A 13,968-nucleotide genomic window follows, 5' to 3' on the forward strand; every position below is an offset into this window, starting at 1 on the left:
CTCATGAATTTTTACAAGCCCGTTTCCTCCTTCCAGCGAGGTGGAACCACCTCGAGTTGTTATTAATTCCTGTTCCCTTTTAGGAAGCGGGTACCGCGAAGCCGCAACGGAAGGAGAACTCGAAGAGGACCCTGAAGAGGGAAAGGGGACCGCAGGTCGAGCTGGGGCGAGAACGGTGGTAAAAGGGGTGCATCCTGCCAATTTCTTGGCAGGACGAGCACGGGGCACCGGGTTGAAAATAACGATCAGGAACCCTGGCGAGCTCACCTGCGAGGGGGCATATGTTTCAACAAGTAATGGAGAAGTAATCGCGAGGATCTCGCGCCAGTTGGCGGGTTTGCGACTAAGGGGACGAAGGATCATTTTTATTTTTTGCGGTGAGCTCTCAACGCCATTTTCGAATTCCTGGTTGAGAAGAAGTTATCTTCCGGAGGAGCGAGGATAATTATTATTTATTTTTCTCTTTTGCAGGGACTTTTCGATGCCATTTTGGAGTTCCAAATAATGGAGAAGTAATCTCGCGCCAGTTGGCCGTTCGCTCGAGGGGGACGGTGGATAATTTCTTTTCCGCCGGAATTTTCGAGTCCCAGGACACGAGATGCCGATCTGCCGATTTGGTTTCTCGAAATCCTGGCCCCGAGCGAGGTCCCCGATTAACGTGGCTCCCCTTTCGACTTTCGAGGACCGCTTCTTCTGGGACTTCTTCGGGAAGTGGACACGTGCCTTGGGCGAGGTGCCATTACCGTTCGTTCCGCTCCAGGACACGAAAACCGAAAGGACCTCCCGCCGCATCCTCTTTTTGCCGACCCGGACATTCGCGGAAAGGAGCATCGCCTTTTCGTAGTCGTAAAGTGCGGTCACGCGCCGGGGCGCGCGTCTTCAGGGCCTGAGGCCTCTTCTGGGACTGTCCAAATAACGACAATTGGACTAATAATTTATTTAACGAACCTGCGAAATCACCAGACCCTCCTGTTCACCATCGTTCCTTTTCGAGCGCTTCGTTGCGTGTCAAGACATACAATATACATTTCTCGTATATAAAAAAAAAAATTAAAATATATAGATAGGGTTTATATAAATTGAAATTTTACACGTATAAAGGGGTTGGCCGTCGAAGGGTTAATTCCGGTGTCCGGACTGAACCGATAGGACGAATTCTTCTGTATACCCACGAATGTACAAACTCCACCGGAGAGGCCATTTCCGCAGGTCACGCACCACGTGCTTCCACTTCCTATCGGAAGTGGGCTCGAGGCAGCTGGCTCCGACTTTTTCCCCGCCTTTCTGCCCGAATGCGAACATTACCATAGTCGGTTACACGATTAACGCGAGACATACCCCGGTTTCATTTGACCCGGCTTAATTTACTCCAATTTCCCGGGAATTTACCGCCCTCTCGTCCGCCTTCCTGGGTGAAAAATCGGGAGGGAATACCGCTTTAACGAACCCTGGGACGGCTTTTTTGTTCCCCCGACATTGTCTCGATTCCGGGTCGACCGATAATTCGGTCCAGGAATAATATTCATAAGCCTTCTTTCCAGCCTCTTGATCGATCGGGGCGTCCTCATGTTACAACGCGAGCAAGACCCTGACATCCATGAAATCTCTTTTTTTTTTTTTTAATTGTTTATAGACATTTTTGAAATTCTCTCTCTAACATTGGGACCAAGACATACGGAAGTAATTAATGGTTCATGCAAATATTTTTTTCAGGGAGTATCGAGCCTTTCTCAACAAATGGTCCAGGGTTTTCTGCCCTCTGAAGAGGAACCCGAAGAGACCCCTGAAGAGGAACTCGAAGGGACCCACCGGAAACTGGGCCACCAGTGGGGGTGACTTTCCGCTGGAGCCGCCGATCGTCCAATCAACTCGCGAGTCGTTTAACGAGACGGCAACCCGGTAATGAGGGCCTTTCGCCGCGTTTTCGCCGCGCTTTCACCCACGAGACTACCCTGACAATTCCGGATGGCGGGGAAATTAAGGGGAACGAAGGGCCCTCGAAGATTCCGTTTAGCCGGCGCTCGTTAGCGAGGGGACGTCTCGTTTTCCGCCGCGAATCGGCCGCAAGGAAGCGAGGAAGCGACTCTCCGCTCTGTTCCCATGGCATGCTAATGAGACTCGTAAACCGCGAAATACCCCACTGAACTGAATAGCTCTGGCACTGCATTCTTCCCGGCGAGTTTTCACACACCCACGCCCACCTAGTTTTTTTATTTATTTATTTATTTTTTTTTTATCGCGCAACGCAACGCACCCACGTGGCTCAGGTGCGTTCTCCAGGGCTCGATTGACTTTTCCGTCCGCGTTCTACTATCCCCCTTTTTTTTTTATATATACATTATCTTTCAATTTTCAGGACCACGTGGAATTTTATACGAGCCTGGAAGAGGTACCTGAAGACGTGTTTCGAGGGTTACGCTAAATTAGCCTCGTGGAAGAGGAGGATGAATTCTTCAGGGCGTTTTTTCAATTCTTGCTCGCAGCGAAGGGGTGCTTTTCACCTGTACTCTACTTTCCCATTGTATGTTTCTTTATTTCAATTTTTAAAAGCATATGGAATTTTATACGAGCCTGGAAGAGGTACCCGAAGAGGGAGGCTTCGAGGGCGGCGCTAAATTAGCTGCATCGAAGAGAATGAATTCTTCAGGGTGTTTCCCTAGTCCTATCCCGAGGCGAGGAGGCACCCTCCCACTTTTGATTCCGGGTTTTCTTTCTCCAGCTTCTCTTACGGGTCTTAGCCCTCCGTCTTTTCCTCCCATTGTTTCCCTGAAGAGAGTCGCTACTTCCGGGGGGTGTCTCGCCTCCGGCGACTCGCGGTAAATTCCCAGGAAAATTCGGAAATCCGAGAACTCGGCTCTGAGTCCCATTTTCAAACTCACTCGTGCTACTCTTCGGGCTTGGGGAGACTTCCCACGACCTCGGGATTACTTTTTTTTTTCTTTCTTTCGTTTCCGGCTGCACCCTTCTAAAGCGGTTTTCTTCGCGCACCTTCCCTCGTTCTAGAGATGCGTGCGAACCGATCTTATCATTCACGCACACGCGTGGCCAAGGAACGCGCGAAACTATCACAATGCCATTCCCGGGTCCCTTGGGAATGGACACCACCTCCTCAGGGTACAAAAGGAGGAACAATCCTCCTCGATTCATCCTGGCCGATTCCCACGCGCTCTTCAAGGTGCTCCTTAGGGTCGCGACTCCAAAATTTTGCTAAATTTTCTGCGCATTTTCTAGATTTAATTAAAAAATTGAAATTCCACTGTGTGGAATTGTGGGGATGAAATACCGATTTACATCCAGTATAAAAAAAATAACTCCTGAACGATCGACCTATTAGGTGCCGCTGTCTTGTTGCTTTAATTAATTTAAAATGCATGCTCTGATAGTAAAAGCGAGCCACGAGTCTCATTACACAATTGCATCCGAAAGTGGTCGAAATATCGGAAAACTTTGTACCAATGTACGTTCGCATCCGGCGCGGAAATCGAGGACGCGACTGGTAATGGTAAAGAATTATTGCTTCCTCCCTCCCGACCTTACGCAACTCATCCTGCCTGAAGAGAGGCTATGATAGTCGTTATCGGCGCCTCTGCAATCGCAATGGCGATATAATGCCGGGGAGAAAAAAAATAGAAATCAACCCGTGGAGCGTGTCAATGCACTTTACTTTTGTCCCCAGACGTCGGCTCCGGAGGAGGCAGGACTTCGAGTTCGAGTTCGAGTTCGGGATTCGTTCAGTCGAGACCTCAATCGTCTCGCCCGATCGAGGACTTAGCCGAGCATAACCGGGGACGAAACGACTTCTCTTCGAGAACCATTTCTTGGGGGACAAAGAGGCGACGAGGGAGCCGAGGTGCGATAAGGTAACGTCATCTCTCTTATCAAACTTGGAATAAAAAATGATCTTTCTTGATCTTTACCTCTGCAAGAACCAGGAGGAGGCACAGGGTCGTCAGGATCGTCCACGTCTTCATCTTCGCTGCTCCGATCTCCCCCCACGTGGGTCCTCTTCCGAAGACTTCGAAGCCGTCAAGTACCTTCTTCAGGAACTCCGAAATTCGGTATCGATCACTTCCCACGTGGGTTCTCTTCCGAAGACTTCCACGCCGGCAAGTACCCTCTTCGGGAACTCCTGGATTTATCGGAAATCCGAAATTCGGTATCGATCACTGCAGGTCGATGGAGCCGCGGTGAATGGCGAGAGGAGTTTCGATTTTTCGGTGCACTTCTTCTGGGCCGATTTCACGGATTCTTTTTTAAGATTTCTTTTTTTTTATCGATGGTCTCTGATTTGATGTTTATTTCGGGAGTTTGATGGTGGTTCTATGGGAACGAGGAACGCGACGATGGTGCACGGTTGCGCGCTGCGCGCGGAATGAGCGCTTCCTGATGAGGATGCTGAAGCACGCGGCCTCACGCTCACGTGACTCCCCTCCACCTGGACCTACCCCCACGTTCTTGACACCTTCAACCCTCTCCTCTCACCTGGTCTACCGGAAGATCCCTCTCTTTCCTTCTTACTCTTTTTTACGCAAATATTCATATAGTACACAATGGTAAAAATATTAATACCTTAAAAAATAATGCCACGGATATTTCTCCCATAGATTATTAATTTCTGTACCGATTTTTAATTAAAAATCGGGAGGTACCTTTGGTCCAATATTTCTTTCCACGGCGCACAGTTTACCAAGTACAGTAATTAATCGACTCGTGATTGTTTTTCGAATAATTATCACCGCATGCATCATAGAAAAAAAAAATAGTTCAGGATTTATCGACTCCCCTTTTCAACGGGAATTGTTACGTGTAAGCCGTGTCCAGGAATTCTGTCACATCCAGTGTACTTGATAATTGGTACTAATAATTACTAGATACGACAATATACATGTTTTGACATATATTATCGGTTTGTTTCTATTTTAGCTGGTGGACGTTTCGAAGGTAGGGCTGTCACGCGGTTACAGGACTCGACGGTGCAGCGGTGCGCGCGAGTGCACTGGCGGTGCATGGACAGGTGCACGGCCGCCACGTGACAGCCGGCCTTCTTACCGCAGAGCGGGTGTGCCTCTCATTTTTCGAGGAAAGTCCCCTAACAAAAGTCCCGCGTCATACCCTGCCGAGTAATTTTCACTTAAGCAAGTTCTCTCTGCCGACGACCGTTCGTACAGGAAACCCGATTTATTCGGAAGGGTCAATCTGGAGTTGATAAGGGACGACGTTATTACGCGATTCTGTTACGACCTACGAGGTGGCTTAACAAGCCAGGATGTGTAAGGAAGAGTCGGGGGTGCATTAAATAACGCAGGACGGTATGGCTCAAGGGAAGAGCCGGGCATCTCGCAGGATGCCGAGTTTCCCATACATAAATAATACTCCGCCCACGAGCGGCGTGTTATATCGAGCCATTATATCACGCTGCACCGCGGTTCGCGAGAAGCGGTCATTATACTCCAAGTACCGTCATCGCTAACCACCGAGGAACCGCCCCAGGTCGGTCCCCGAGCCTGCGGAAATATTCAACAGAGTTGCGTCGAAACGCCCTTGTAAAAAGGAGACGAGAAATCCGAATGAAGAGACCAAAGGCCGCGGACCGGTGAATAATTCCGAGGTGGGGGGATAAAAAATTCGCGAAATGACACTTCCTCAAAATTTCAGGGAACTCTAGAGCAAGTGCAGTCCCGGATGCACCTGCGTCGTCGCGCCAGGAGACTTTGTCGAGTAGTCCTCCCGACTTTGACGTTTTTGACGGCGCCTTTACTGCCCAAGATACGACTCCCGATGCAAGGGGACGCTTTTGTGCGGCTGAATGTGCATGCGGTGCAAGACTGCACCACCGAGCTCACCTTACAGAGGTGCCAGGGAATTTTTACGATTAGAACTATGCGATCGTTCCGCGGTGTCGAGGTGCAGGTGCAGGTGCATCGAACGCGCGTGGGTACTTTCCTTTCGAGGTGGTACCCGATTCATTGATTACAATGCGTGTAGGAATGGACGTTAATGCCCTTTTTTTACCGCGGTGTGGACGGACTTCCCGGCCGGGAGTGGTGTAATTAGGCCTGCAATTGCGGATTAAGTTTTATGCTCGACTCACGGGATCGTAATGCTAATTCATGCGAGTGTTCACGAGACCGTGAGTGCATTGCCGAAAAGAGGGTCGGCCCTGTACAGGTGCATATCCGCTTATGCCAATTTTCGGTGCGGCCGAACCTCTCGCTTTTTCTCTCTGCAATTTGGCGGAGTACAATGTAAAATGGCAACAAAGAGAACGCGCATTTTTTTTCTCCTTTTTTTTTAGATGTAATCCTGAAGCCAGTCGTTCTACATAAAGACATCATATCGGTTGTCACGTGTATCTTTTAAATGGCGATTTCTTGAAAATTGTCACGCGGTCTTTCTTAAGTCTAATTTTGAGCGAAACGAAATGCGCATGCCTGACCGGGTTGTGCTATATCTAGGCGTGCAAGGGACGCGATCGATGCCAAAAGACGCCGTGCCGCGTCGTTTTCCGACCAGGTAACACTGTCAGAATGAACTGCGAGCTCTTATAACAGATCCGACACCTTTTGACACGACCTTCTCCCTTGACACCGCGAAAGTTCGCCCCGATTAGTCGAAACCTCGGTCGAGTCGTCGCCGCACCATGAGCACGCGTAAGTCGAGCCGCAGTTGCAATCAGAGGATTATTTAACCAAGAACACGGAGCCACGAGATCTGCTGGATGGTCAAGGTCGAAATAGTCGTTTTACTCGTTTTAGAAGTAAGGCGGAAATAAGGCGGGTTTTCTTGGCCTTTTTATCGGTCCCCGATTCATGGAAAAGCGAATCAGGTTATATGCGCGGAACAGGTGATTACGAGTGCCTTATTATAATTCTAATTAATTGTCACGCGTGCCTTGGATCTCGATATAATTTATTCTTCGGGAGAAACGTGTGACTTTCAGTTAAAAATCGACGATTAGAGACTCCTTCCGGTTTCTCTATGTCGACCTTGACCGTGGCACTGACCTATGTCACTACAAGCCAAGCAACGCCATGAGGCCTGTGCGGCGCTGCATGCGCGATGGCCGCAATTACCACGGCTGACCGGTTTTTTTCGTTTTTTTTTATCCCGAAGGGATGCAACTCCGTATTTTTTGCACGCCCTCGAGGCGGTTTCTCCGTAGTTTGCATCGGTAATAAAACGAATGACACTGCGAGGGCCGGCACGAAGCGTGGGAGAGAAGTCGACTCGGCGGATTTGGAGAGAGGAGCAGTACTCCTTCTAACGCATTTATAATACGTTTCTCGGAGTACATACATTTATCTCGCTCTCGCATTGCAGGATGCCCCGCGGAGTCCCGAGGTGCAAGTTGCAGTCTCTTTCCGGATACATTCTGCAGCTTGCACGAGCCTCAAGGCGAGCAGCAGTGATCTAACCACGACCGTAGACGTCACTCCCGAGTGTCACTGGAAAAAGACGTTAACATACCGCAACTCGTGTTGCAAGATTTTCTAAATGCTACTTTCGACGTTTCGACTATCCAAGCAGCATTATATACGATTCGAAAGATGCCGATCATCCTGTCCGCCGGGAAAAATAAAAGAGGGAAGCCTCAGGGACGACTTTGGCTCTGCGTCACTCTTGTTTACCATTTTGGCAGGTCCGGAATGATTAAATGGAGACGGTGGAGGAGTTGAAGCTCCGAGGAAACTCACTGAGTCCATGGGCAGACCTCATGTTCGTGGCCAAGGTCGGGGTTAGTTTTCCGACCGGGTCGGAATTGCGGCCTTGGAAATCTGACGAATGGAAGATTAACGTGACTACGAGCTCGTTGCGTCACGACTAGCCATCTTCAGTCTTTAACCCTGTTTATGTTCGCAATTTGTCCTTTTTTCTCCCTCTTTCGTCCGCGTTGCTAGTCGGAGTAGGGTACGATAGCGCGGCTCAAAGTGAACCGTAACGCGGTCGGAGGTGCATCAACACTCTCGCTGATCTGAGTCCAGCTTCTATTCGTTGCATCCTCTTCTAAGAGTCGTATTTCCTTTTAGTGCATCGATTCTCGCTGATTCGAGAGAGCAGCTTCATCGACAGCTTCCATTTGAGAGTTCGTGTCTCCTCGTTGCATCCTCGTGTAAGTCTCTTCTAACGGTAGCATTTCCCTTTTTTTTTTGCAGGGGTCACCAGCACTCTCCAGGTGGAACCTCCACCAAAGATTATTTAATGTCAATCCGGAGACCATGAAGAGGGCTGCCGACATGCAGTCTCCGAAGCAACGGGTCTTTCGAAAGACTTCGGAGTTTCACAATACTTACATGTCAAAGGACGAGGACGACAGTTTGAAACGCGAGAGCGACGAGGACAGCGGCTTCGAGCCGAGCGGCCTCGACGACCTGACGGACCTGGACAGCAGAAGCGCCGTGGAAGACGAGACCTCGTCGGAGAACGGCTTTCTGAAAGAAGAGGAATTAGTCCAGCACATTTTATCCCTCGTCCCCCCCGAAAACGCGGAACAAGCTCGCAAAGACGCTCACGAGGCCTTCGGAATCCTCCCAGAGTTCCTGAAGAACGCGACGAAAGGGGCCCTAAGGACCGGGGACTGCGGCAGGTCGCAAGCCGAAAGACCACCCTGGCTAGACCTGGATAAATTCCACAGGGGTCAAAAATTCGCCAGGGATCACTTCTTCGGGGTCTTCTACTCGCAGCTGCTCTCCCTCTTCGTCCTCTTCTCTTTCGCCGAGGGGCTGAAACCCATGATCATCACCGGCAAGTCCAGCACGCCTTTCGCGGCGTTCAAGAGGTACCTCCTTCATCATCTGGAAGAATTCAGTAAAACTTGTATTAACGAACTTTTAGCACATTAAGTCGTCGTTATTTTCATTTCTAAAGATAGAGTTTTAATTAAAAGGGTAACTACCTTGAAGGTACTTGTCGACGGGCATCCGGGTGAGGAACTGGTACACGGAGGACCCTTGGACCGAGGGAACCTCGGCGTACAAGGACATCAGGGTTGTCCGACAAATGCATAGAACGGTCAGGGAGAGGATAAACAAGTCGAGCTATGAAGAGGTCGACCAGGCCACCAGGATACCCAATGCCTGGTGCCCTGCCAGGGAGTCCTTGTTAGAAGACTTTCGATACACCTGTCCTGCACCTGCTCCAGGACAGTGCTGGTACATGACCAACAGTGCCAGGTTGACGGGGATTAACCAGACGGACATGGCGATCACCCAGTTCGGCTTCCTGGGACTGGTAATACTGCATCCACAGCGATTCGGTATACACTACGCCTCCGACGAGGACCTGGAGGCTTTCTGCCACCTCTGGAGAGGACTCGGGTACCTCCTAGGGATCGAGGACGAGTACGTGCACCAGGCGACCTGGAAATTAACTTCTTCGCATTAAACGGTCCCTTGAGCTCATGCCGTCCTTACATACCTTAAAGAAAAATTAAACAGTTCAATTTTAGAATTTTAATCAAGATCTTCTTCGTCGTTCACCTCTTCCTAGAGCTCTACGGGTGTTTTTATGCCTTGCTTGAAATGAGTGACATTTTCGATATTTTAGGGCAAGAACTTATGGGCCAAGTTTTATCGTTATCCTTTGAGAGGAAGTGTGACTATCGTTTTCCTCTTCAGGTACAACTTCTGCAGAGGTAATCTTCAAGATGTGCAGCAGCGTTCGCGGGATCTCATCGAGTTTTGGGTGAAACCGAATTTGAGAAACGTCATACCCGAATGGGAGCACCTGATGAGGTGCGTTGTCGAAGGGGTGCGATATTATTTCCCCGGATCCAGCTTCGAGATTGCATTGTACTACCTCACGGACGTACTTGAACTGCACATGCCCAGATTGTACGCCTCCATGTCTTATCGGTCATGCATCAGGCTATTCATCCTGAAGTACGTAAATCCCTATAAAAAATTAATTACATGAGTTACAAAGAAATTATCGTTAATCCCAAAAAGACTCGACGAGCGATTGCTACACCGTTAAAAAATATATCATTTTATAACATTTGGACAAATTTTTGTTTAACAGTGTAGCATTCGCTACTTCGACTAAAATTGCTCGATTAATTCCCGGTTCACGTAAATTAACAATTGCGACCTGGTCAATAGCCAATTGATATTAATTCTGATTTATATTCGAGCCGATTTACATTCCGGCGTGTTCGCTGGCGTTATTAAATTGAAATGTATAAATAACTGATGCGCTTTTAATTCCAGGGTCATGTTCAGTTTCGCCAGCAGGTTTAGGCGTGTTCAGAATTTTTTAAACCGGTGGCTGAACGATGCTATTGATCGAGCTATGAATTTTACCAATGAAGAGCTGGAGGAGCGACGAGAGCGATCGGCTAATTCGGTTTTGGAGAAGTCCTTTTATAGCTCGTCCGAAAAGGCTGGTGACGAGTGTTTTTACGAGAATTTCATCTCTTCGGCCTCTTCTTCGTCCCTTGGCGTGCCTTTGGTGTCCTCGAATAACTAACTGCAGGAACAGGACGCCGTAGTTTAAGAAAAATCCTGCGAAAGGAACGTTCACGAAATTTTTCAACCTAATACGGGACGAATAACGAGAACTGTGATAAAATAAATGGTACTTAATTCCTTGCGCAAGGATAAGATTTATGAGCGAATTATTAAAAATATATGGACGTTCCGGATTGTTATTCTTACCTTGAATCTAACCATCGATCGCGGTTTGGTAGCGATATTTTATTTAAACGGTGATGAATATTTCACCTCAAAATTGGAGCCATGCCGGAGTATCAGGGATATCGATTAGGTCGATATATCGAACGACCGCTTCTCAACGCACCAGTTAATGCGGTATCGATACGTGGTAAGGGCGCCGCGCGTAAAGAAATTATTAGTGGTATAAATAATCTGCCCTTGGTGAATATTTCGGAGGGAAAAAAGGAACCGTTGCGAGATGTCGCATCTAGAATTCGTTATCAATGCGACGGGCGAAATTGGAGGTTATCTTAGTCGGGGATAATGTGAGCGACGTACGGTTTCGTATCTGCTTATGTAGTATTTTTCTATGAATTTATACGCGAGGCTTTCTCCGACTTCGACGTATTTTTAGTTAAGAAGGATTTTACTTTTATCATGCCCCCTAGTCGCCTGGATGCCGTCTACAGAAGTATTTTGCTCACGAAATTCTTTACCAAAGGCTGGGGCAAGCCTGAGAATTTGAAAAGGTAACTTAACCTATAAAAATGCTCCTGTGGATTTTTAATTTCCTTCAGGAATTTTTATTTGCCCTGGGCCACGTTGGTTGATATTTAAATATATACCGTGACGAGACGTTTTCATTTCAGAATATTCGAATTCAGGAAAATCGTCTCTAATCGTGAAGCTTGTTACAATCTTATTTCTCCAAATTATCCTATAACGATTACAAAGGTAAAGCTTGCACGATATAAATGAACATTTATTGGAGCATTGTGCTAACCATCTTTCATGTGGCAGGACGAAGAATGGTCCGACTGTCACGTTATCGAAGGATACTTTCAGTCCCCTTTCGATATGTATTTACCAATGATTATGCCAGAAGAGGCAAAGACGGCTTATTTTCAAATAATTTTACCACGCAAATGGCAGTCGCACAAAGTCAAACCTATATGCTTACACCTCGCAGGCACGGGAGATCATGTAGGAAATTTTTTTTCTCTTACGATTAATTAATAATTAGCAATTAATTAAACACTTCTAAATCGGACGTTTCATAACCTTTATAGTTTTTTTGGAGAAGACGTAATTTAATAGCTAAGCCACTACTTAAAGAATTCGGAATCGCTGCTGTATTACTGGAAAATCCATTTTATGGGCTGAGAAAGCCAAAAGATCAAATGTAAGAATAAATTTTACAGCCAGGTTTGTACTAGATAAGAGTTTTTTCATTTACATTTGGTAATTTATACTTTTATTTATCAAAAAGAAGTTTTTCTTGATAGACGCTCGAGCTTACATAATGTATCCGATATCTTCATCATGGGTGGTTGCCTAATCTTGGAATCAATTGTTTTGTTAAATTGGTGCGAACAACAGGGATTTGGACCCTTGGGATTAACAGGTTTATCAATGGGAGGACATGTACGTAGTCCCAGAGATTTATGTTTCCTCGCATCATTCATTTTTATCATCTGTATTGACATTTGCAGATGGCTTCGCTTGCTGCAACAAACTGGCCTAAACCTATTCCTCTCGTGCCATGTCTGTCATGGTCGACAGCATCGCCAGTATTTACAGAAGGAGTTATGAGCGCATCGATTAACTGGGAGTTACTGGAGACTCAGTATTTTGAAAATGAAGTTTACCAGAACGATCTTGCCAAGATGGTAAAAATAATAGATCAAGACGTGAGTAAAATCACCCTTCCCTTGACACATACCAACTTAATGATTTATTCATGCAATGATCTAATTACAGGATGCTTTTTTAGCTGGCCAACATTTTGCGAAACATTACCCAGCCAGTTTGCAAAGAATGAATCAAATAAGAAAAGAATCAAAAAGCCTTGACAGCAAAGAGAAGAGTAAAATCACAAAGCAAGGCATTGATAGCAACGGTATTGGTTCTGGCGGAGACAATGCTCGTAACATAAGCAATACTGATAAAAACAATAACTCAAGTAATGGTGATAAGGTACATAAATGTCATATTGCCGAAGAGAAAGCAGCGGCTAGAATGTTTCCCCTAAATCTTATTTCTCCAAGATTTAAAGGAAGCGAAGCTGAAATTGTGAAGGGTAAATGAAGCATATTATAATTTTTATTTTCGAGCATTGCATATTTCATCATTGCATATGAATGACGTTTTGCACTTAATGATTATGGAATGTAGTTAGGTGTTGCCCCTGTCATTCTAGTTCCCTACTCCATTCTGACACTAATGTGCACGTTTTTTATTTATTACTAAACTGAATTTTTTTAATAGGGGTGTGCCTATTGCCCGTATCGAAGCACCCATTATTTTCAGATAGTAAATGGCGAGAAAGGGAAGCACTGCAATTCATGCGAGGCATTATGGACGAATGTACTCATCTCCAAAACTTTGAAGTTCCTGTCGATACCGAACTCATCATTGCAGTGTGTGCAAGAGACGATGCCTACATCCCACGAGAGGGTTGTATGAGTCTCGAACAAATTTGGCCCGGAGCTGAGATTCGATTTATTAATGCTGGCCACGTGACAGCTTATTTACTCCACCAAAAAGCCTTCAGGTAAGACCCTGTTATTAGTTATTCTCTAACTTTCCTGTTACCCAGTTTGAAAACTGGCTCTTTTCAGATCAACCATAGCCGAAGCATTCGAACGATCCTTGAAAAAATATCCTATCGACGACAGTTGACACCCAATGTTCTTAAGCCTAAGATTTAATCGATATAGCAAAAATCAGCAGTGATGAATTGATTCTTCTCGATTAGACTTGTAATGTGTTCAAAGAATCAAGTATGTGCAAATATTACCGATTAGCCAGTTCGATCCAAGATCGAGCAGGGTGATCGTTAAAAACCCTCGACCTTGAAGATATTCCTCAACCGTGATACATATATATATTGTTAAACTTACAGCAGCAAATGCGTTTGAATAATCTGACAATCGCAGGGTCTGTGAACAGCTCCGCTCTACCGTTTACACCATGTTGTTTCTATATGTAATATATTTACGTGTACATTTACCCTAAAATGGGGCATAATTCCCGCTTTATACGAGCGCGGATTCGTAAGAAATTGTACCCCATTTATATTCGCTCAATTAAATGAATATTTTTCCGTTGAACCATTCTCTCCAAACCTTACAAACAATTTCTGGAGACCGCGATTTACTTACCACTTATTAATTCAAAACCCAAAAAAAGAAACTAGTATCTGCCCATTTGAGGCTAAAGATTCCTTAAGAATTTGAAAATCCCTGAAAATCATCGCACAATTCAAATTATTGTATAGAATATTCAAAAATGGCGGTTGGGTCGCGAAAATCGCGGA

The 13,968-nt window shown here is 46.3% G+C and overlaps 2 protein-coding genes and 1 long non-coding RNA gene across 6 annotated transcripts; all 3 read left to right on the forward strand.

The window, feature by feature from the left end:
- The first annotated feature begins 39 nt into the window (after nt 1-39).
- Nucleotides 40-5,070, forward strand: LOC105699437. 2 transcript variants are annotated; one of them, XR_001104027.2, is made up of 3 exons: nt 40-1,899; nt 2,357-3,860; nt 3,927-5,070. It is a non-coding gene; the product is annotated as an uncharacterized LOC105699437 (long non-coding RNA). The 2 variants fall into 2 exon arrangements; XR_001104028.2 differs by having other exon boundaries at nt 3,677-3,860.
- Nucleotides 5,071-6,138: 1,068 nt separating this feature from the next.
- On the forward strand, nt 6,139-10,635 carry LOC105699435. 2 transcript variants are annotated; one of them, XM_012424419.2, is made up of 5 exons: nt 6,139-6,650; nt 8,154-8,776; nt 8,901-9,338; nt 9,615-9,878; nt 10,206-10,635. In XM_012424419.2, the coding sequence occupies exons 2-5, from the start codon at nt 8,217-8,219 to the stop codon at nt 10,462-10,464; spliced, it is 1,521 nt and encodes a 506-aa protein (XP_012279842.1). In that variant the 5' UTR covers nt 6,139-6,650; nt 8,154-8,216; the 3' UTR covers nt 10,465-10,635. The 2 variants fall into 2 exon arrangements, with proteins under 2 accessions (XP_012279842.1, XP_012279841.1); XM_012424418.2 differs by lacking the exon at nt 6,139-6,650 and adding an exon at nt 7,994-8,083.
- Nucleotides 10,636-10,805: 170 nt separating this feature from the next.
- LOC105699436 (protein ABHD18) lies at nt 10,806-13,762 on the forward strand. 2 transcript variants are annotated; one of them, XM_012424421.2, is made up of 9 exons: nt 10,806-11,179; nt 11,300-11,384; nt 11,451-11,633; nt 11,720-11,832; nt 11,936-12,074; nt 12,143-12,340; nt 12,411-12,729; nt 12,960-13,203; nt 13,271-13,762. In XM_012424421.2, the coding sequence occupies exons 1-9, from the start codon at nt 11,088-11,090 to the stop codon at nt 13,329-13,331; spliced, it is 1,434 nt and encodes a 477-aa protein (XP_012279844.1). In that variant the 5' UTR covers nt 10,806-11,087; the 3' UTR covers nt 13,332-13,762. The 2 variants fall into 2 exon arrangements, with proteins under 2 accessions (XP_012279844.1, XP_012279843.1); XM_012424420.2 differs by having other exon boundaries at nt 10,807-11,179; nt 12,918-13,203.
- Nucleotides 13,763-13,968: the final 206 nt, after the last annotated feature.

Source organism: Orussus abietinus, unplaced genomic scaffold, assembly GCF_000612105.2.
Source record: "Orussus abietinus isolate OABI.00-Male unplaced genomic scaffold, Oabi_2.0 scaffold8, whole genome shotgun sequence".
Lineage (NCBI taxonomy): Eukaryota > Metazoa > Arthropoda > Insecta > Hymenoptera > Orussidae > Orussus > Orussus abietinus.